Here is a 23,687-nt window from a genome sequence, read left to right on the forward strand (position 1 = left end):
CTCAATTTAGAATTGAAGGATTATGGACAACAAAAGGATTTTACCACTTTCTTTATTACAGTCGAGTATTCCATGGGAACAGGCATACACCATTTTCCAAGATAAGAAAAAACTTCCACTGAAACTTACAATATGTATATATTTATATCATCAGCAACTGGCACAAAGCAAGTGAAAATGGGCTCATTTATGGATAAAATATGCTTTGCAAATTAAAATTAAAAAAAGAAAATGCCTGACTGAAAATGTGTCAATTGTACAATTGTCTTGTGGTCCTGTGGGTTTGGGTTGTGGCACTGTGATGTACACACAGAAGAGCCTTAGACCGTGGCTGAGAACAGGTAGGGTGGGGGGAGGGGTGTTGAAGGTTGGGGGGAGGGGGGGGGTTATGAGTTAGCGGTCTTACTGCTGCGCGTCCTCTCCTCCTCTTCATCGGAGGAATCTCCTCCGTAGGGCACCAAACCTGACATGTCTGCAACTTTAGACTTCTTCTCACACACCTCCTCCAGCACACCTGAGGGCACAATCAAATGGAGACAAGAGAAAAGCAGAAAGAAGGGGAGGTTCAAGAGAAAGGTAGGAGGACAAGAGAGAGGGAAAGCAAAAAAGAGAGAGAGAGAAAAAAAAAAGGAAACCCATTGTGGAGCCCCATGTTAGCGGTGGTTTTGAGTTGATCCACAGCCAGGGGGAGATATCAAATGAAACGGCACCACACAGCACACATCCATAACAGGCAGGTCCAGGGACACATGTTGAGAGAGAAAACAAGGGAAAGACAAAGAACATATACAGGAAGAGCATGTTAGAGGGTACTGCCAGTTGGGGGGATTGAAACAGGTCTCCATTACCCTCCCATTCCTCCATAGGTGGAGAGGCCATTTCACACACAAGACAGAAACACCACTGAGAGAAGAATGACTTGTCAACTCAGGGTTAGAAGGTGAAAGACGGGTACATACCCATCGGTGCCGCGTTGCTGGGCTGACCGGCTGGAAATGGCGTCACCGGGGCGGTCTCTCTCGGCCTTTTGCGTGCAGCAGTGGCAGCGGGCATGGCGGGAGGGGGTGGCGGAGGCATTATGGGACGCGGCGGTGGAGGCATTAGCACCCTAGAAGAGGGCAAAGTAGCATTAAGGGAATCTGTAACACAAAGATGATGAAGATGAGCACTCGAAAGGTGATGTCATTTATAAACCAACCTTTCTGTTCCTTTTTCCTCTGCAACTCGGGGGGCTGGAGGTGGGGACTTCTCTTTAGCAGGGGGCTCCGACAGGCCGCTAGTGACCTAAATTAAGAGATCAAAAGTTAAGCATCAACTTTGACGAGTGCATAATCACATTAGTAAAGTGAATTGTGTGTGTGATGCACAAGTTCAAGACTAGGCCTATGCTCACCTGCTCTTCCCCGGCCTCCTCTTGAAAATGACGTTTGGGACTTCCCGACTCAGGGGTGCTTGGTGAGGGTTCTTCAGGATTCACAGTGCTGCTGTTCCCAGGATCCTTGAGAAGAGAAGACGTTGCATGGATTTTGTATTGGGCTTTTCAGCAGCAAAACCAACCACAATGCATGTGTTGAATAGGCTTGTCACCCAGGGCATCTTTACTGATATCATTATGTGAGCCATATGAACCATAACGGTGGTCTAAGTTTATCCCATACTAGTGGGGTAAACTTGACATTGCAGTCTAACATTTTCCAATGCATTCTTTAGTTTGTTTTGTTTTCAAGGAAGCCATTGCAGTGTTTTCCCCTAGATGGAGTTGTAGCAACTGGGGTCAATTTGAATAGTTTTCTTGGTTTTTCAATCGGTCCACAAGCACCAGAAATACATAATACACAGTAATGAGCCGGGCAGAGTTTCAACTTACACCAGTGTTGTTTTTGACAGCAGATTTTGATTTAGTTTTAGTCAGACTTTTGAATAAAATTTATTTTAGTTTTAGTCATAATTTAGTCACCCGAAAAGTTTTTGTTTTAGCCTAATTTTATTCGACTAAATATCATAAGACATATTTTTGGCAGGCCTTGATGGCATCGTAAAGACTGATTTTACACTTGGTTGCGTGCTGAAAATAGCCGATCTACAATCTCAAAACGCGTCGTGAGCTTGTAGATATGCCATTTTCAGCATATATTTATCTTTATATAGAAGGGAATTGTATGCAAATAATTTGTAACGCTACGATCTCTGAGGTTGTCTTTGACAGCTGACAGCTCTTAAATCTCACAGACTCAGGGCGGTACATGTGAAATAATAAAACTACCATCTTTGGATCAAAACAGATCTTCCAAATGTAGAATATTTTACAGGAGAGGCTTAAGTCTATCAAATCATTGCATTTTCTGCAACGTCACCATTCGATAAAGACTAAGTTGCAGGAGTTTCACTTCGGTGAACACTAATCCTGAATCCGTCCCACATTGCTTGCTTCCTTGTTGACATCTACCTGGGTGGAAAGGCCTCTCCTCTACACGTTTCAGGTACATATAGAGGAAAGACTGCATTGGATTCCATTGATTTCAGTACAGTATGAAAACCAACGTGCAGACTTGTAACCTGCTTGAGATCGGCAATCCAACTCTATTTTAGGTAGCCTTTATTTTTAGTCAAACTTAAATTATCATTGCATTGATGAAGTTTAGCTGAAAACAATCCCTGAAAAAATATTCAAAGAAAAAGATGTTTAGCAACCATAATAGCAACCATAATGTCAACCATTCAGGCATGTTTGTAACATTTTAAAGGAGAATAATTAAATCAAATGACAAAAAAAATATATATAAAAATAAAAAGGATATGGCCCAAGCTGTAGATAAACAATATGTAATTATTATGTATTGATGGCATTGTCCATTTGTCGCATTACTATTTTCTGTTCAGCTCAGCACATTTAAATAAAAACCCAAACTGACATTGATTAAATGTATAAAAATGCGTATGCAACAATTATGATGTGATCAATGACAGTAACACAGCTATATATAGATGTTGAGCAGCCATTATGTAGTCCCCCCAGGAATCCGCGATTCCGCGATCGCAGAATTTTTCGCGGAATTCGCGACCACCCGCGGATTTCTCGGCCGTTCGCGGACTTTTCTGACGTCCGCGGAATAGCGGTCGCGAGTGGCAGCAGAGCGGCGGGAGTAGTCATTACTACTATTATAAAACAATGTGTACATGGTCTGGCAAGTGGCCACTTCATACAGAGCCTGGGGAATAGCTTAGCTTCCTCCTGCTAGTTGCACTGACGCTGTATTGGTCCGGTCCCACATTCGTTCCTGACAGAAACTGTGTCCTGATCTATAGTTCCTCTCTGCCTCTATAATGGTCCTGGCAATAACAATGCTAATACAGAAGAGAATAAATAAATATTACACCCATACTAGGTAGTAGGTAGGCTATCCTCTAAAATGTGGTTACTATGGGCATTGGTTAATTTGCATGACAATATAGTCTTTGCAACAGAAAGTAATTATTAAAAACAATAACAATTAAAAAAATAATAGATTTAATATTAGATTTTTATTCTCAAAAATGATTATTTGATTATTCTAACCACTAATTACAATTAATTGTAGCTATTTCATGAAGGGTTTTACTTGATTATTAGAACTATATCATTTTTAGCTTGATAACTGGTCATTTTAGGTTGTTTATTAATGTCCGCGGAATCAAGAATTGTTCACCACAGAATTCCGCAGAATCAGGATTGTTCTCCGCGGAATAAAGCATTTTTCTCCGCGGATTCCTGGGGGGACTAATTATGGTTGCACAATGCTAGTTCTTAGGAAAAAATAAACTTGAGACTTCTCTGCAAGCCTGCTTTCCAATGTGCATTCATTGATCAACATGGGTGTATTGAAAGGAGCTGTGCGCAATAGCCTCTATAGCAAAACTTGATTTTACCAGTGCAACAGCCCTAGTGTCTTAAGAAAAGATCCACTCATATGATACAGTGAGATCACATGACCATATGTCCAAAGCTATGTGGACACCCCTACCAATTATTGAGTTTGTGGATAATGGTCTGGCTCTTTCAGGGTTTGGCCAAGGCCCCAGTGAAGCATCTTAATGCTACAGGATACAAAGATATGTTGTGACAATTTGATGCATCCACCATTGTGGCAATAGTTTGGGGGAAGGTTCTATGTTGTTCCAGCATGACTGCATATCTGTGCAAGAAAAGCAAGGTCCGTTCCGTTAAGACTCAAGGAGTACAGTGCACAGAGCCCTGACCTTAACCACACTTAACATTTGGGGTGAATTGGAATGCTCAGTGAGAGCCAGGCCTTCTCATCCAACATCAGAAGAATGGCATTATGGCAAAATAATGCATTCCCAGACACTCTCCAAAACCTGTGGAAAGCCTTCCCCAGGACTCCATATTAATAAAGCCCATAGTTTTAAAATGGGATGTCCAAGAAGCTCATATTATAGGTGTGACGGTCAGGTGTCCACATAATTCTGGTCATATAGTATACATGTTATGTGTAAACTCTTACCTGGACCAGATATGGGTGTGGTTTCCGAGGACACACCACAGGATACTGAACCATTGCCTGAGAAGATTGAGGGTTTGTCGACAGGTTAGAATGACTTGGGGGACCATTTGCATTACTCCAATAACCACCGGCTCCTGGGTACGCTGAATAGCTGCCAGCATACCCATTCGCTGAGTAGTTATACCAGGATCCCTGGTTAGAGTAATTGCTATTAGGTTGAAATCCAGCTGCGTATGCTGAAATGAAAGTATAGAACATGGAGTTAATAGCACGTCTAATACGGGGCAATACTCTGGGTTTTTGAAAAACCCTTGACCTACAACTCCAACCTATTGTTGAGTGACTAAAGACGTCAGGGGAGAATTAATTACCACAAGAAGAATGCATTTACGTAGCTAGTATGTGATATTGGGTCAGCCAGTTGAGCTTGCCTGTTGAACAGGTGTAAGGAGATACTTACGTTGGGTGGAGCCAGAAGCTGTGTAGATGGACACCATACGGGCGTGTTCCGCTCTTACCTGGGAAACCAGGGGAGGCAAAACGTTTAAGATCAGACACAAGGATCAGGATGTGACATACATTGAACGGTTAACATTGTCGGTAGGTGCAGCGCACTCTAAATGCATCTCTGGAGATAAAGTGTTTCACACCGCACTACCATGTATGCTCTTGGAGGTGGGTATCGGTGACAACTACACAACTCAGTGGTTTCACCTTCTTATACCTCCCATCAGATTGTAATAAAGTTCAGATGATTTGCACAATCTTATTTGGCTACAAGAAAATATCAACTTACAGTTTCCAGCAAACTCTCTGTGAGTTTCTTTGCCGACTCCAATCCAGCTGCATTTGGGTGGCTGTTAACAAACAAGTGACCATTAGACTTAGGGGAAAAAACAGTTAACAGGAGAGAAAATGCTTTAAAGTCCAACTATAATATACACACACACATATGGTGTTTGAAATAGCTAGTCCAATTGAAACATTGAGCAATCTCAAATGCACATTACCTAATGTATACATAAAGTGGCTCAAAGGACTCTCGTCTTGATGCTTGTTCAATGTAGCCGGAGGTCTTTCCCCTGAGGAAAACTCGAGCCCCCGTCTCTGTCTGGATGTGACCCAGGTACGTACCGCCTGGACCTTCAACCTTCTCATTCACATTGAACGAGGGCAACGCCTGGTCCAGCCCCACAAATATCTTTGTGTGCACAAAGCTCTGAAAGACAAGGAAAAATGTGATATTAATGTGACTTGAGTTTAAAACAGAGAACACAGGGGGCTACCTAGTGGCTCAAATGCAGGTCAACCAGCGGTCTAGAAGTGTGTCTGTCTTGTCTGTCTGCACCTCATCTTGCAAACCACCAAGATCTTAAGGAAATAAATCCCTTCATATACAGTATTTCACATCTTTTTTGGGGGTGAAAGGTTTCACATTGTTATATAAATTATGCAAATTCCTGTCCTTTGTGTATCTCGAGAACCGTTTGATCAACTGACTTCCCTCATCGCCTGAGGGGAGTGCAGTGTCTGTGAAATCAGTCAGATCGGTGATGGTCCAGAACAACTGTCATGGCTATATATATATATATATATATATATATATATATAAATAAAAAAACACTAAGACAAAACAAGCTGGTGAAGATCATATATCAATTTAGTTGATTATAAAAAAAGTGTATTTGTTAATATATACAAAATAAAAATAAAACATGCGTCTCCATTATTTGATTTATCTTTAAAAAAAAGGAATCGACAGAATAATTACTAATTACTAAGAAAATTATGGATAGTTGCAGTCCTACAGTCCATAGACTAATAACTCTGTTTGCTTTTGGCACCAACGTACATTTATATGAAATTGTTGTTACAGGCTTTTCTGGCCTTTATTAACAGTGTAAACAGGACACGGGGAGACAAAGTCCCAGTATGTTGCAACCTTTTGAATTTGTATTATAATCTTAGTATATTGATGCTACCCGTAGTTTTCCCACTCTTCTGCCTTGCCCCATGGTTCTCACTGCTGTACTGCCATTGGCAACTGAATTTCCCCCACGGGATCAATAAATATCTATCTTGTATTTTGCTCATCTGCTACATTGTTTTGTTTAATTACAAACATGCCTTTAGAAACATGTCATTGTCCATGAAACCAGCTGGTGAAGTAGATCATGGATAGCCTGGGTGCCATCCTGCTCGCTCCGTTCCACGATTTGTTTTGTCTCTCCGCATCACATCTCCAAGGGGAGGTGGGACATAGAAAGCGAGTGGAATCCAACCGTGGCTTCTTATTGGTGCGGGGCGGTACAAATACACCAGTGTGTATTGGCTGGCTGATGACGTAGCTATAACCCTACTCCGATTCATCCAATCAGCAACGACGTCGCCTAATTCACAACTGACGTTCGGAAATACGAGTCAACTGAATCATTTCCAGACTGTGATGCGGAGAGACAAAACAAATGGTGGAACGGAGCGAGCAGGCCGGCACCCAGGCTAGATCATGGATGCTGAGGCGTATCTGCCTACCCCTGAATGTGGAGCGGCAGGCCGGTGGCCCTGGGCTGATGAGTTGTGGCTGGGCATGCGGGGCATCTGTGCTGGATTGGCAGGCCGAGGAGGTTGAGGGTAGAGCGTGAGAGGGGGAATCACAGGGCACTGCTGTCCTGATGCAGCCGACATCCTCAGCACATCCTCCGAGATGATCTCCTTTATCCTCAGCACGGCCTCTGATGTTGCAAACAAGAAACACGGTTTGGATACACAGCTACACTGACTCTGCAATAACTCTCAAAGCAGTGGGGTTGGTAGTTGAAAGTAAATCCACTTTCTAACGAGCACAGGTCTCCACCAGGCCGTGTGTCCTGGTGGTGCTACTGTATAATAGGCCAATGTAAAAAGGGTGGCATATGTTCTTCACCATAGATCTTTCATGGAAATCGGACACTGCATGCATGATTTGAAGCATTGTGTTCCAAAAATGTGTTTAGCTAAACTCTACCTGCTGGTGGCGCTATAACAGGCCAATGTGAAAAAAGGTAGCATTTGTTCCTTGACCTAGTGGGAATATGTGTGGCAAATTTCACGGTAATCGCAAGCTGCGTTGATGATTTGAAGCATTTTGTTCAAAAACGGAGCAATCCTGCAAACTTTGGAAGCTAATATTAGCCAATCAGGATGGAATATGAAATATCAGACCGATCGGACTTGATCACATGACTATAGAGATACTGTGTACCGATTTGCGTGATTTTTGGATAAGATCTCAAGGAGTAATAGGAAAAAATGTGTTTTACATAAGTCTGCCCAAAGGTGGCGCTATAAAAGGCTGATGTGAAAAATGCAGGGCAAAGGTCTATCCTTAGCCTCTAGGGAGTGCGCTTACAAAGTTTGAAACTGATCGGTGGAGTTATAGGTAAAACCACAAATCGGCCTGTTATAGCGCCACCATGAGGCTGATTTAAAAAGAATTAAGTGGCATTTCTTCCTCGGCCTAGTGGGAACGTGTGTGCGCGATTTCATGATAATTGCACTTTGCGTTTGGGATTTGAGGCATTTTGTTCAAAACGGCTCAATCCTACAAACTTTGGAAGCCAATCTTAGCCAATCAGGAAGGAATATGCAAAATCGGACAGATCTGTGTCGATCACATGACTGTCGAGATACTGCCTACCGATTTGTAGGATTTTTGGACAAAATCTGTAAGAGTAGTGCACAGAAATGTGTTTGCGAGCATCGGCCACTAGGTGGCGCTAGAAAAGGCCCATTTGAAAAATTTAGGGCAGAGGTTCTAGATTGGCATCCAGGGAATGTGTGTGCTCACTTTGGCAGCGACCGGGCCAACGGCGACTGAGATTAGCTGCACACAAACTGCGAGGACACACGGACGGACGGACGCACGCACGCACGGACGCACGCACACACGGACGGACAAAGGGGAAAACATACTCTCCCCCAAGCCTTCGGCTGGTGGAGACAATAAGAGAATTGGTAACAGCATGTGTGGCTTTAGAATGCCAAAGGTTACAATTAATATACCACTGTCTAATATTGAATTGATTAAATCTAAGTATAGGGCCAGAGAATATAATATAAAAAAAAATATATATATATATGTGTTAAAAGTATTGAAATGTTAAGAACACTGTTAACAATATAGTCACAACATAGTCATACATGTAGAAATGCACAGGAGGTGAATAAAGAGAAGTGAAGAGACTTACTATTGACCTGCTCCTGGTTCTTTCCCTGGACATGTAGATATAAAGGCCTTTCTCTAAAGACAAAATAAATACATAAACACATAACATGGACAACAACGCACAGCCAGACCAGAATTCTGCGGCTGTTTTCAAAGATTATTAAAAGAATATATAGTTGATACAGTAAGTTACTTTTATTGTGAGACAATAAATGGTACTTCCTAACCAATTTGTTATAATCATAAAAATATATAAAACTAGGTACAGTACGTAAATAAGTACAGGCTGGGTCAAATTACAAGTGCTCAAAATGATTAGCAAAGAGGTTTTTACATACCCTCCTTTCCCCCTCTCTGTACCAGACATATAATGGCCTTTTGTTGAGACTACTGCGCCACTGAATTGACGGATCTGGAAAGAATGCATGAGTCAAAATTATGTATGCACACACGTCAAGGGCTTCACCAAGATGATTAAAAGAGATTTACATTTCAGCAACCTAGATCATGTTTGGGGCCGTTTAGTTTGGGAACCTGGAACAATTTGAGGTACATTGGCATAACAGATGCAACCATAGAGCATCGAAGCTTAAGTGGATTCCTGGGGTCACTTAATATTCCCCATTCTTTTTCGCCATAGACTTTTACAAAAATATTTATAACAATTATGTTAAGCCTCGAACCAAGCCATCCAGGATGGAGGTGAATCATGACCATATAACCTTTTTTTTTTTGAAAATCGCTAAACAAAGGGTAGTTATTAAATGTAGTATATCAAATAATGTAATATTAAAATATATTTTCACATAGGATCAAAGGTTTTATGGTCATGATTCACCTCCATCCTGGATGGCTTGGTTCGAGGCTTAACATAATTGTTATAAATATATTTGTAAAAGTCTATGGCGAAAATGAATGGGGAATATTAAGTGACCCCAGGAATCCACTTCCGCTGCGACGCTCTATAAGGAACCACATTTTCCCTTCAATGTAGACCTACAATAAATACATGCATATGAAGCATTTCTTCCATTTACCTCTTCCTGTGTTTTGCCTTTTGTGAGCAGGTCCCTACTGTTCATTGGTACATCATTGATGTCTACTTCTGTGACCACGGTTTCTTCTGCAGCAGAGGACATGGGCACACTTGGAGGGGCCTGAAAGGGCACATATGAAAGGACAACAAATACTATTATCGCACTGGACACCATACATAAAACTATATGATACAGGTACTAGGGTTGGGGACGGTAACCGCCGTACCGCGGTACCGCGGTATACCGCAGCCTACCGTGGTGTCAGGGTCCTTACCGCGGTCAAAAAAGACAATAAAGAGGCAATTTTTTATTGAGAACGAGCGAGTTTTAAAACGGGGGAGAAGCAAGGACCGCATGCGCTCCATGCCGCTCTGCTCTGAGCCGCGTACCATATGTTTGGAAGCTTAATGGGCCATCAGTTTCATTTTCATCTAAAATGAAACTAACGCTAGACCCTAGGTTTTGCCGTCACACGGAGACAGAGAAATCCCCACTGGACACTGACTGGAGCAGCAGTCTCGTAGCAGGCAGCAGCGTTAAACTTTCTCCATTATCCACACGACACAAGTATGTTTATACATACCTTGTGGCAGTTTCTTTTTTATTCATACGGACAGAGCGCGAGCCGCGAGGACTAAAACCGAAAATGAAACTAGCTTCTACTTTTTCCAACACGTCGCTGACTCCAATTGCAGGAGCGCGTTGTGCCCCGTCGGCGATTTTACAACCTTTTGTTTTGTGTCAAGTCTTGTAACTAAAACCTGTCACTCAATCAATGCGATTTGAGACGCGAGTTTACAGAATGTACACGATCTACCCGTCTCTCATCTGGTTGTTGTTCACACACAGCGTACTGTGTCTGAAAAGCCCCAGTAGCCTGCGTTACTATAGTAACCCGACAGTGCACAGATCTACAAGCTCAGAACGCGTCGCGGATGCGACGTGTTGTGAGCTTGTAGATCTGCTCCTTTCAAAGCCAGACCCGCTGTGCTGTACAGGGATGTATAACTCGGGCTGTGGAGCGGCAAATTCTGGGCAGATGATTGGAATATGTTGGATTATCGCCAAACCTTAATTGATAGATACGGGGGTGCGGTAATTACCGCAATACCGGCGGTAAATGGGAAGACGGTAACCGCGATAACAAAATGTCGATACCGCCCCACCCCTAACAGGTACAAATTAACCACTTGAACCCCAGCCCAGCATCCATATTCTTTGGGGAATGTTCACCAAAAACAGCCGGTCAACAAGCTCACAACACTGTCAGCTTGTAGATCGTCTATTTTAGTCCAAAGAGTAATTTGGTGTACTACTCTTCTACACCAAATTACTCTGGCAAAAAAAATGCAGATTCTCTTTTTTTCACTCTACAGTATAGAGTGAAAAAAAAAAAGCATACCAAGTACAAGTAAGGTCTGTTTTGGGCTCAAGTACCTTTGCAAGTACTGGTTGGGGAGTCAATAGCTTTCCTTTGGCCATAAGCATGGCATTGATTTTGGCAGCCATTGCAGCGGCCATGGCAGCACCTCCCTGAGCCTCGGCGGCTGGCCGTTCCCCGTCAGACATGAAGGAATCAGCTGGCACTGAGCTGTTTGCTGCTGCTACTGCTGTCCCAACACTGGCCGGCTGCCTGCCTTCCACCGTCTGATTGGCTGAGGCGGGTTTATCCCACCGGCTGCTTAAGCACCTGCGGATACAATAATGGCATTATTGATCCTGGAATAACAATTTGCATATCGTCGTTGTCGGGTGGAAACCTTGTATGTCCAAAACCTTTTGTTTTGTAATTATCATTTTTAAAATGATTTAAACTAGTGAAAACAGCCGATCTACATTGTAGATCGGCTGTTTTCACTACTTTTGTGCGATGGCCTTGTATAATGAAGCAGGGTTTTACTTTGCGAAAATATGCACACAAATTTGAAACGTGGAGATACAAGGTTTCTGCCTGACTAATACTATATCTTTTTTTAAATAGGAGTTGCAACACCAACCATCAACAGCCCATACATCCAAAAGTGCCATCTGATTGTATGAAGCGACATTTAACTCACCAACATTGCAGCTTTACAGAAAGCTTGAGTTATCCTCTTTCAATCTGCATAGTGTTTGTTTGATAAAAATCTACCGTAGACATGTTATGAGTAGGGATGGAGCTCCTTAATTTATATTGATAATGAGCACCTTATCGATCCTGTTTATTGAGCCAGGCTTTTATCGAGCCCACTATTGAGCGTTTTCTAATATTTTGTGGAAAGATATGAGACGACAAAATCAGAGCATAACTGGTATCTTTTTTTATTGGCCAGAGTTTGTTGCTGACCACAATCTATGAAGATGACAATTGACAAGTGTAACAAATATCATTAAAACAATCATTAATTAGCGTGCAATAAGTGTTAATGGTTTATATCATGGATAGTACTGTAATCATTTCTTGATCGCCTCTTGTCTTGATTGTTTAAACATGACATCATGGGCCGCTATGCTCGATAACAAGCTTGATAATCCCAAAGCTTATTGATACCGGGTACTCAATAAATCTGTTTTCGGGTTATCGAGCTACCCTTGTTTAGGGCTCCATCCCTAGTTATGAGCTACTTTGACAAGAAATTCCATGCAGGGGATTAGTTTTGTGTTGATCTTTGGAAACACTTGTTTTCTATAATGCAATGTCCTGTTGCCTCCTGTATTATGTGTTCGTTTGATTGATTGAAGACTTTATTAGAGTTTGCATAGGAAAAGGTACAGTCCGCTAGGGGTGCAACAATACTGAACCGAACAGTTATACCAAAACAAATGGCCCGTCCCGAACAGCCAATAGCAAATGAACCGAATTTCTTTCTTTTTTTGGGTGTGGCCAAATAAAAACATAATTAAAAAAAACGAGATACGGACCGAACCGTGGGCTGACTGAACCATTGCAGTTGCACACATACTGTTCATTGGTACAAGGTAAACTAAAATGATACCAGCTCAAAAAACTTCTGGGCTTGTTTCAATTGGGGTCCTTTAAATTGGGATCTTTTAAATTTAGAAACAGGTGGTAGCCTAGGCCGACGTCAGCAAGGGGAGAAGAGGACAGCCACCTCATGGCCTCCCCTAAGTAACAAGAAATCTTGTGAAATAAAATAAAAAATAAAATGTTGCCAACCAATCATCAAGGACGATGATACACGAAAGAAGTTGAATGATTTCCCACAAGCGCTTCCAAACTCCTACACTTAGCTCATATAACATGTCTATGGTGGATTTTTATCAAACAAACACTTTAGAACGATGATAATTCAAGCTTTCCGTACAGCTGCAGTGTTGGGGAGTTTACCATTGTTTAATACAATCATGTAGCACTTTTCTGTTTGGATGTATGGCCTGTCAATGGTTGGTGTTGCAACTCTAGATTCAACATTATTAAAAAAAGATCTACTCTAGAGTTGCAATTTGCAGCTAAAACTACACGTCACACATGCATGTACTTGGTGTTATGTAATGTTATCTCTTTAACCACATAGACCCGAGGATCCCTTTTCTCTGCATGTCATAGAAGATAACAGGCAAATACTAGCTGAGCTAAGCAAATATACAGGCTAACATTCAACGAAAATAGTCGCAAGAGATTAATGTAGAGCGCCTACTTTGACTATTTAATTTAACTTAAAGGGCCAGTTCACCTCTGAGACAACCAGATCTTATTTTATTGTTGTTTGGGACACGATCAACACAATCCTGAGTTATTTTTTGTGTTCAATCAGTGTTTTGAGATATTTTAGTATTTCAGCATGAATGATGATGCATTTTGCATCATACGAGTCATCATGCTGCATCATATGATGCAAAATGCATCATCATTCATGCTGAAATACTAAAATATCTCAAAACACAGATTGAACACAAAAAATAACTCAGGATTGTGTTGATCGTGTCCCAAACAACAATAAAATAAGATCTGGTTGTCCCAGAGGTGAACTGGCCCTTTAAGCAAATAAGGTTTTTAAGTGGCTACTAGACAGAAGTTCAATGTGCTGCTAACCTCGTCTAACCTGACCGACCACTCATATATTTACTTTAGTGGTGTAAAGTAACTAAGTACATTTATTTAAGTACAATTGTATGGTAAATGTACTCTATTTGAGTATTTCCAATACTTTTACTTCTACTCCACTACATTTATGTGAAAACGTTAGTTACTAATACTTTGTAGATTTTGGTTATTATTACAACAAAATGTATACAGATACCACTTCAGACAATATAAATTTCGGGCCATTTGAAAATAGCAGATCTACAAGCGACGCATTGTGAGCTTATACATCTGATATTTTCAAAAGATTTCAATACATTTTTAAACATGCAATGGGACGTTTCTGCACAATGAGTACTTTTACTTTTGATACTTCTAAGTACATTTTGAAAGCAATACTTTTGCACTTTTACTCAAGTAAATTGTGAATTCCTGACTTTTTACTTCTAACAGAGTATTTATTCATTGAAGTATTGATACATTAACCACTTCAGCCGTACATACATGTTGGCCATTTGGCCATTAGATCTGCTATTTTCAAAATATTTTTATACATTTGATAAATTGAAATGGGACATTCTTAGCCATAAATCATAACTCTTGCAGAGTGCTTTTATTTTGGGGAACACGTCCCAAAATAAACGCACTCTACAAGAGTTATGATTTATGGCTAGGACATTCTGCACAATCAATGAGTACTTTTACTTTTGGTACTTTAAGTACATGTTGTTGAAACCAATACTTTTGTACTTTTACTCAAGTAAATGTTGAGTACCGGACTTCTACTTGTAACAGAGTACATCTACAATGCAGTATTGAGAATGTAAGTACGTTTTCCACCACTGCATTTACACAACATTTGAGTACTTTTTAACCACCACTGCTTTAAGCGTTTACTCCTGATTTACACGTCGTTGTAACGAGCCTTTCTTCACAGCTTAACCGTGGAAATGTACTTCATTTCTGTCCATGCGACACTCCGTGGAAAAGGCTCGCGTGGACGACATACAACAACAGGCAGGACTTGGCGCTGCGAGAGGCTAATAACTTTCTGATCTATCCACGCTAAGCTAACCGTTAGCTTCACCGCATAGTAGTTGCTTTCACAATCCGTTCCAAAGAAACCCAGCGGAAGCCAAACAAGCTGCTAACTTACGGTGTTTGTCCAGTCATCCCTGAAGACATAGCACGCACTGCTATGGTCCGGGAGAAATAATTTAAAAAGGAAAACAACAAAAACAATTAAAATGTTTTGCTTCGCACAGCGTTAGCCATCAAGCTAGCACATCTTCTCTCGACACACTGAACGTTTCTTCTGACGGCTTGTCGCAAAACAAATACCAACCGGAAGGAAGTTGAGCCGTCGATCGCGCGAGCCCATGATACACGTGAGATAGTGTTTTTTACTGGTGATTCAGTCAGAGTGTATGAAAGGGTGCGCTCGTTTTATTGTCCACGACATTGCAAGCGGCGCGAAGGCCAGCGGACCTTGGTCCTGCTCTTCGCCCCCGAGCGCCGCAGGCGCGAGTGGCCGCGAAGAGCGGGCCAGGGCCGCGCGGCCGGCGGAGCGCCGCGCGAGTTACGAAGCCGTGGTGAATGCAATCGTTATATTTATGCCCAGGCCGTAAGGCCTGGGCAAGCCCACGATAAACGCCCGCGCAGTCCGGTGCGCATTTCCGAACGCACCCTTTCCCCACACTCGGACTGAAACACCAGTAAAAAACACCATCCCTGATACACGTAGCAATTTTTTCATCAATATCAACCAGCAACGACCAGAGGCGTCAATTGGGTATGGCAACTTCCATACCTTGGCTAAAGGGGAAACAAATAAAATTTACTTCTTAAAATAAATTCATGCCTGTTGATAAGGTATGGCAACATGACTGATGGTCATAAATCGTCATTGGATTTATCTTTTTGTACCTTCACCCGTGCAAGACACCAGTCATGTTGCCATACCTTATCAACAGGCAAGAATTTATTTTAGGAAGTACATTTTATTTGTTTCCCCTTTAGCCAAGGTATGGAAGTTGCCATACCCAATTGACGCCTCTGGTCGTTGCTGGTTGATATTGATGAAAAAATTGCTACGTGTATCAAGATCTACAAGTTTAGCAACGCGTCGGTAAGACTCACTCGAGATATGACTCGACGCGTTGGTAGCTTGTAGATCTGTATAACTGTGATTGACACCATCGTAATAGAACGTCAACTGCTTCTGATCGACATTTTTTTTTTGCACTGTTTCTTTATTTTTGTTTTTATTTTCCTTTTTTTCCTGACTACTATATATCTACTGCATAGTACTGTGTTCTATCCGTCTGTCATTCAATGTTATATGAGATACTTCAATGGTTTCCTGTGGAAATATTATTTACACAGGAAACCATTAAAGCCAAGTGCTTCTAGGATCTCCTTTTAGTTGACCATGTACCAGTGAACTGTACTGTCATGAAACTGTACCTTTTTTATTGTTTGTTCATTTAGATTTTTTTTATTTTTATTGATTGATTGATTACTTTTTTAGAAGTTTGCATAGGAAAAGCACAGGACAATACAGTTTACTAATTATGGGAGAAAATAGGCCCATTTGCTTCCATAATCTTCAACCATTTTCAACCCATCTTCATGTAATTGGTCCTCCTCACTCATTATTATAGGCTACTATTATATTATATATACCATTTTTGTCTACTTGGTCTGTGTCTCACAGGAGGCAGGTTTTCTATTACTTGAAACGCATGCTATAACAGAACCAATTGTTCTCATCAAAAATAAAAATCATTATAAAATCTGGTTTGAAATGACCACCTGCCTACCAATGATGTCACTGGTAGGTGGGTTTCTGAACTGTCCGCAGCAGGCCTCCTCTGAGACACAGACCGAGTAGACAAAATTGTATAATAATGATCAATAGTGAGGTGTTGTTAGGTCCAATTATATGAAGATAGATAAAGGTTGATATTGGAATAAAGTGGTCCTTTAATTAAATCTAGTTTTAGCTATTACTTTAGTATTATCAACTTACTATAATAGCAAACCTTGTTCCCTTCGCTGGTTCTCCTCCACATGTGCCGGCATCCACAAGCAGCGTTGCGCTAATAAATAAACGTGTCACATGTACATATGTTGATGTAGTAGGGGGACAATAGGCTCTACATGCACAGCAGCCATATTAATTATACCAATGATTACACCAGTGGGTCTCAAAATGTGGTCCAGGACCCTCATATGGTTCCTTGAGGGGGTTCCTTATGGGTGTGTTACTCTGAGTGTACAAATGTAATTTACAGTTACAGATGGTTCCATGTTTACACTGGAACCATCCCCCAAGAGTTATGGGGTCTGTTTAGCATTTAGTGTAGCACCACTGTGCTACACTAAATGCAACAGAGCCTTATCATTAATAACACGTTGGCAACAATGTTTCTTAAAAATGTGTTGTCAGAGTAGAGTATACAATTGGACCAATAAGGAAACCAAATGGACCCATAAGGGCGGGTCCATTTGGTTCCATTCTTACACTCTCTGTGTTATGGGGGTCCTTGAAATTAAAAGGTTTGAGAACCTATGCAAAGCAGCCAGAAGTAAGGAAGAGGCCCATTTTCTTGCCAATATGGTTGCTGTGCATACAGCCCGATAGAGACTATATATTGATTAAGACTGTAGCAAGCAAACCAAGGAAAGGTGAAGGATGGGTGAGAAATGCACCATTGTCCTAGACAGTGGTTCTCAAAGTGGGGTCCATGCAGGGACCCCCAGGGGGTTGAGGAGGGGGTTCCCAGTTAAATCGTTGATAGTTATAGAAACCAAATGGACCCTTACAGGTCTGTAACTCTAAGAGTGTACAATACGTACATGCTCAGAGGTATGGGGTTCTGTGGTCCTAATGCATAGCAAACTGGGGGTTCTTGAAATGACATGTTTAAAGATTTGTTTTGGGTCTTTTTATGCCTTTATTGATAGGACAGTTAGACTGATGGGAAATGGGGGAGCGAGAAGGGGAGTGACACGCGGCAAAGGTAACTTGGGATCGGGACTCGAACCTGTGACACGAGAGCCTATGTGGTATGCACCTGGACCGGTAGGCCAGCGGGCGCCCCGAAATTAAAGAGGTTTGAGAACCACTGTACTAGCCCATGAGTCTGGCACTGATGGACAAGACAGTCAGAACAATGTAAAAGCAACAATGTGAGTGAGACTGGATCATGACTGCAAAATTGATTACAAACATGTAATTGACATTATTTTATTTTCCATTGAATAAGTTCTAATCTTTTTTATTTTATTTTTTCCGTGCCTTCATCAGTCCAAGTAGTGAATCAGAAGGAGCAAATCCCCCTGATAGTGTACAATTCTGTCATAAGAGAGAAACAAAGACACCATGGTCAATACATCTCATTAACCATTTTGCTTACTTTTCATGGCAATTTATATACCGTTTTAAATAGGAACTATTCGTAATAATAAGCAACATTCTTTACCATATATTAGTATCCTAATCTGAAATCAACCTCGGGTAAAAGTTGTTCCCCTGGGTCTGTGCATATTAAGGATCTTGGACAGGTGCCAAAACAGAATGATGTTTGTCAAAATCAAATCAAGTTGGCCTCTAGTCTGATTGACCCATTGAGACCTGGAACGCCTCCGCGTCCCGTTAAGACTTGAACCGCTTTAACCACTATTTTATGCTTTAACTCTGGGTTCTTCAACGTTTTCAGGCCAAGGACCCCTTAGTTGAGAGAGGGAGCCCCACAACCTGTTCATAGATTCATCGTTTGACAGCACAATCATCAGTGTATTTTGGATTCATGTCAATTTGTGTTTTCAGATACGTATTTAACGACTTGAACCGTCAATACTTAACTTGACATTTCACTCTGCGCTCTTTTTCCCCTCTACGCCAAAAGTCTTTGCCGAAAATAGCCGATCTACACGCTCACAACGCCTTGCAGCGCGAGGCATTGTGAGCTTGTAGATCTGCTATTTTTGGATAAAGTTCTCAGGATATGGACGCTAGGATTCAAGTGGTTAATATAAAAAAGGAGAAAAAAAGTTTCTATCACGCAAAGATTTGGAGGACCCCCTGTAGTAACTCTGTGGACCCCCTGTTGAAGACCCTTGTTTAACTATTACAAAATAGCAGATAGCTAAATAATGGTTAAAGTGGTTCAAACGCAAAGCGACACAGATGAGTTTCCGGTCTGAATGGGTTAAAACAGTGATAGACAATTCTGTAATCCACATCTTTCTAAACCATTTAGTTCTCTGTATACATAGACTAAAATGCCACTTCACAGGTATTCAGATAGCTAGAATGGTAAAACGCTGTAAATCCAGTGTAAAATTCATTGTCTATAAAAATATTGAGATTTACTTGAACATAACTCTTTTTTCTTTTCTTTTTTCTTCACTATGTAATAATAAAAACTCCAGGTGTCCGTTGCAGTTGCACAGTGGGATGTACTGTATAAATATTGTATAAAATAAGGCAGTCTTTTTCAGTAGGATAAACCAGATACAAAAATGTCTGGGAGAAAAACATCTTTCAAGTCCAAAAATGTTTTCACATATTTCTGCTATTGTCAATATTGTCAAGCAGTTTACAGCATTAAACCAAGAATAAGGGATTGCCGCAACGATGAATACACACACACAGGCGCTCACACACACACACGCGCGCGCACACGCACGCACGCACACATACTCCTGATGATCAACGAAAAACAGCTTACTCTCCAATGCAACATCCCATCCCTGGACAAATCACTGAGACTTAAGCCTAATTCATACTCCGTAGAATGACGGATGTCACATGCCAAACATAACTGATCTACAAGCTGCACCACGTTAGCTTGTAGAACAGCTCTTTTTGGCACGCTGCGCCCGCACACAATGGAGTAAAAATTAAGCTTTACACATTTCAAATATGGTATACAGTGCAATACATAGGTGTTCATTCAAACTGGTACTGTAGTATTTGATAAGAAAATAAAATGTTTATAATGTTAAAGTTTCATATGAATAATAATAGTTGTGGACAAGACTTTGAGAGTTATCGTACTATTCATCTTAAATCAGTTTTGGCTTTAATCTCTCTCTCTCTCTCTCTCTCTTATATTTATTTTGTTCTCATTTATTTATCAACTAATCTATGTATGTATTTTTAGTATAGAAAATATTGAACATCTAAGACAAAATTAATATTTACCTAATAATCTGTAATTAGTTACCTAATGATCATGATGTTGAGGTTTTCAGTCTGTCACCAGTGGCCTAAGTCAATTTCCACTCCCTGAACCCCCCCCACCCCCAAGAGAAAACCTCTTGACCCCCTTGTCTCTTATGACAGCCTCGTGTTCCAACATACCTTCCTAGCCAGGATTAATTAGTGGACGTGTTTCTGAAGGACATACAAAAAAATATATAGATAAAAAAAAAGAATCAATCGGTGGAGTGTAGTTCTGTGGTGCGGCCTTAGGGGGCACAAGGGAGTAGTCTGGCTTTTGTAGTGGATAGAAGGAAGGGACTGTGATCCAAGATTCTTTTTTCTTCCTGTGGTCCTACGCACGTTGTACATCTGGCTCATGGGACCAATGCCTCCATCCAACCAGCGACTTCCGCCCTGGACAGCTTTGTGTCACCGGGTCAGTGTTTACCCCTCTGCAGGGGGCCCTCTGATGACCGTCTCTCAGCGATGCCACTGGACCGGCTACACTGCCACTGCCCCACATGCACTAGAAGTTCATAAGGATACTGCGTGTCCATTTTTCACAACCGCCCCCCCCCCCCCCCTCCCCCGTTTGTCTCAGTTTCCCCGGACAGGGCTAGAAGCCAGTGGGAGTCCACACAGCTGTCGTTCTTTGTCAGGATGTCCTTCTGTCTGTGGATCGTTTATGGACGGACGCGTGGACGCTTGGCATGCTACAGAAACGGGAGAGTGGAGGCTGGGGTGCCCTTCGTGGCCGGGCTGGCAGGGAAGCAGAGAGGAGGGCCACTCCGGACGTCAGGACGGAGCCCAGGGTCCAGGGCTGAGCGGAGCGCGCACACTCACACGTCCACACACCTATTCTGGAGGAGGTCGCAGGCTGTGGAGCTTCCTGTCATCCAGGCCTTTCCAGTACTTAAAGTTACTGTCCAGATGCTGCATGAGGTTGGGCAGGTCGGCGAAAGCTGGATGCAACACACAGAAGTAGTTAGGCGTGAAACTGAATTGACGTACGGTACAATGTGGGCATCACATGCAGTGGTGGCAAGTAACTAAGTACACTTACTCAAGTATACTACATTACTGTTAAGTACAGTTTTGAGGAGTAGTACAATTTTGGGGTATTTTATACTCATATTATATCTCTGGGGAAAATATTGTACTTTTTTACATTTGTATTTACTACCAGTAGTTACTTTTCAGATTTAGATTACTAATACAAAACCGATCTAAAAGCTCACAGTGCATTGCATCGTGACATGTTGTGAGCTTGTAGATCTTTTTTTTTTTTTTACATTTCACACATTTGTAAAGATTTGATTACTTTTACTTTAGTATATTTTGATGCCAATACTTTTGTACTTTTAGTCAAGTAACATTTTGACCTTTTTACTTGTACAGGGCATTCTTAATATTGTGGAATGGCTACTTTTATTTACATAAAGAAATCACCACCACTGATCACATGTTGTAGCTGCAGCATCCCATCTTACCGTCCCAAGCATCAAACATGTCTGTGATGAAGTAGTCTATGAAGGAGATCTGGGACTTGGGAATGCTACACGTGTTCCTCTCAAACACAGGCATGACCACCGGTAGACCCTGGCGCTTCTCCTCGTCCGTCTGCACACAAGACAGCCAACACACAGTCAAATCTTCCATGTTAATTAAACTCTAAAGCAGTGTTCAACCCTTTCCTTTTTTTAGTTTTTAATAATCTTTATCCCACGATTTTGTAACCCATTTTTTCACCCAGTGCCAATTGCCTAACCTGTAATCCTGGGTTCTGCTCTCCCTCTGCCACGCCTGGGGAGCCCCGGCTGGCCAGGGGGAGGCAGTAGAGAAACCAGGAATACTGCATGTTTTTGTGAGGGTATCTACCCTAGGAGACACAGGGAGAACAGGCAAACTCCACACAGAAAGGCACTATCGCCCTTTCACCAGATGGACCAGACCTTATGGGTCCATTTGGTTTCCTTATTGGTCCAATTGTATACTCTGACAACACATTTTTAAGAAACATTGTTGCCAATTCCATCTGCAGTACATTCCAGCGACATCATGTTTTCATATATACTGCATATACTGTGTATATGTCATACAGTAGAATTACCTGTGCAAAGTATTCTTCTGAGATGCGTCCAGCCCAGTTAATACACAGCTCCAGCTCCCTGCATGGATTGGAGATGTCCGCACACTTTATCAACATCCGCTTGACAAGGATCCTGTTCTCGGGCGTCGTCAGGACACCTTTGACGGACTCCTCGTCGCCGTTTCCCTGAAATCAGAGTTAAACAAACCATCAGCATTGATCGTGGCATTCTGTGGCTCTCAGACTTTTTTTAATGCCAAGGATTATAAATTCATATGTCATTTTCTTTTCTTAATTTTTCTTTTTTTAAGATTTGTTTTTGGGCTTTTATGCCTTTATTGATAGGACAGTAGACTGACAGGAAACCCTCGAACCCGCGACACACTGTCAGGCATCAGAGCCTATGTGGTATATGCGACTGGACCGGTAGGCCAGCGGGCGCCCTAAAATAATATGTATTTGGCCGCGAACGCCCATCTGAAAATATTTCATATTTTCAAATAGCCGTTGTATACTGTAGGCTAGGTTTAAAGTGGCAAAACTGATTTTGATGCTAAATAACAATAGGTTTTCATGGAATAGTAAAGTCATTCCAATTTCACTGCTATTTTCAGCTAATGTTCCTCTCACAATCGAATCGGTATTCTAGTGTTGAAGTGGTTCATAAAAAAATGAATAAATATCAAGACTTGGCCTGTAGTAACTTTTAAGACCCCCTAGGGGTCCCGGACCCCCTGGCGAAGACCACTGGTGTGGAGGAGATGGAAAAGTGCGGTCCAAGCCCAGAGCCAACTCAGGTCCTGTTTACTAAGTCTAGACAAGGGGTTTTCAGGCCAAGGACCCCTTAGTTGAGAGAGAGATGAAGCAGGGACCCCACAACCTTTTCACAGATTCCATTATAGTTCATTGTTTGACAGCACAATCATCAGTGTATTTTGGATTCATGTCAATTTGTGTTTTCAGATATTTAACCACTTGAACTGTCAATACTTAATTAAAATGACCTTTTACTCTGTATTAGTCTGCTCATTTTCCCCTCTACACCAAACCTCTTTTGCCGAAAACTTGCTCACAACGCCTCGCAGCGCAAGGCGTTGTGAGCTTGTAGATCGTCTATTTTTGGCTACAGTTCTCATAATATGGACACTAGGGTTCAAGTTGATAATATAAAAGGATTGGAAGATTTGGAGGACCCCCTGTAGTAACTCTGAGGACCCCCTAGGGGTCCCGGCCGGACCCCCTGTTGAAGACCCCTGGTCTCGAGGATTTAAGTGGTTAAAAAAGCCAGACATCTTTTAAACGGCTGCGCCGAGCATTCCACAGGGAGATGAGAAAGATTGTACCAACTTGTAGAATTCTCCCCCCACACAGATGTCCATGCTCAGGCTACGACAGGTCCACCCAACCAGTGAGTGAGTTAGTTTAGTTTAGTTTAGATACTTTATTTCGGCCCCATTTGACAGCCAGTATATTACAGTACATACATCATTCAGTAAACAATGGTCCGAAAAGGTATAGGCAGGAGCCGAAGCTTATAATGCCTACCCCATATAAACAAAATAAAATTTGATTCGACAAAACTGAAAAACAATTTGATAAATAGACTTGCTAATCCAA

The 23,687-nt window shown here is 41.7% G+C and overlaps 2 protein-coding genes across 2 annotated transcripts in view; both read right to left on the bottom strand.

Moving 5' to 3' along the window:
- Window positions 1-36: 36 nt before the first annotated feature.
- LOC308288283 (KH homology domain-containing protein 4-like) lies at window positions 37-15,070 on the bottom strand. The gene is made up of 14 exons (XM_080729681.1): window positions 14,924-15,070; window positions 11,181-11,433; window positions 9,744-9,863; window positions 9,045-9,118; window positions 8,729-8,781; window positions 7,035-7,234; window positions 5,513-5,721; window positions 5,299-5,359; window positions 4,963-5,020; window positions 4,503-4,738; window positions 1,394-1,498; window positions 1,199-1,284; window positions 960-1,108; window positions 37-514 (listed from the first exon to the last, which is right to left on the bottom strand). Exons 1-14 carry the CDS (start codon window positions 14,950-14,952, stop codon window positions 387-389), a joined length of 1,761 nt encoding a protein of 586 aa, XP_080585807.1. The 5' UTR covers window positions 14,953-15,070; the 3' UTR covers window positions 37-386.
- A 5,463-nt stretch (window positions 15,071-20,533) lies between these two features.
- Window positions 20,534-23,687, bottom strand: part of pde8a (phosphodiesterase 8A) — an 80,856-nt gene continuing 77,702 nt past the window's right edge. The window contains exons 20-22 of the mRNA XM_080730799.1: window positions 22,092-22,256; window positions 21,472-21,601; window positions 20,534-20,943 (exon numbers count right to left, since the gene is read on the bottom strand). Of these exons, the coding sequence (XP_080586925.1) occupies window positions 20,837-20,943; window positions 21,472-21,601; window positions 22,092-22,256 (402 nt within the window). The 3' untranslated portion in view covers window positions 20,534-20,836. The remainder of the gene's footprint in view (window positions 20,944-21,471; window positions 21,602-22,091; window positions 22,257-23,687) is intronic.

Source organism: Nannobrachium achirus (genome assembly GCF_963921795.1).
Source record: "Nannobrachium achirus genome assembly, chromosome: 7".
NCBI lineage: Eukaryota > Metazoa > Chordata > Actinopteri > Myctophiformes > Myctophidae > Nannobrachium > Nannobrachium achirus.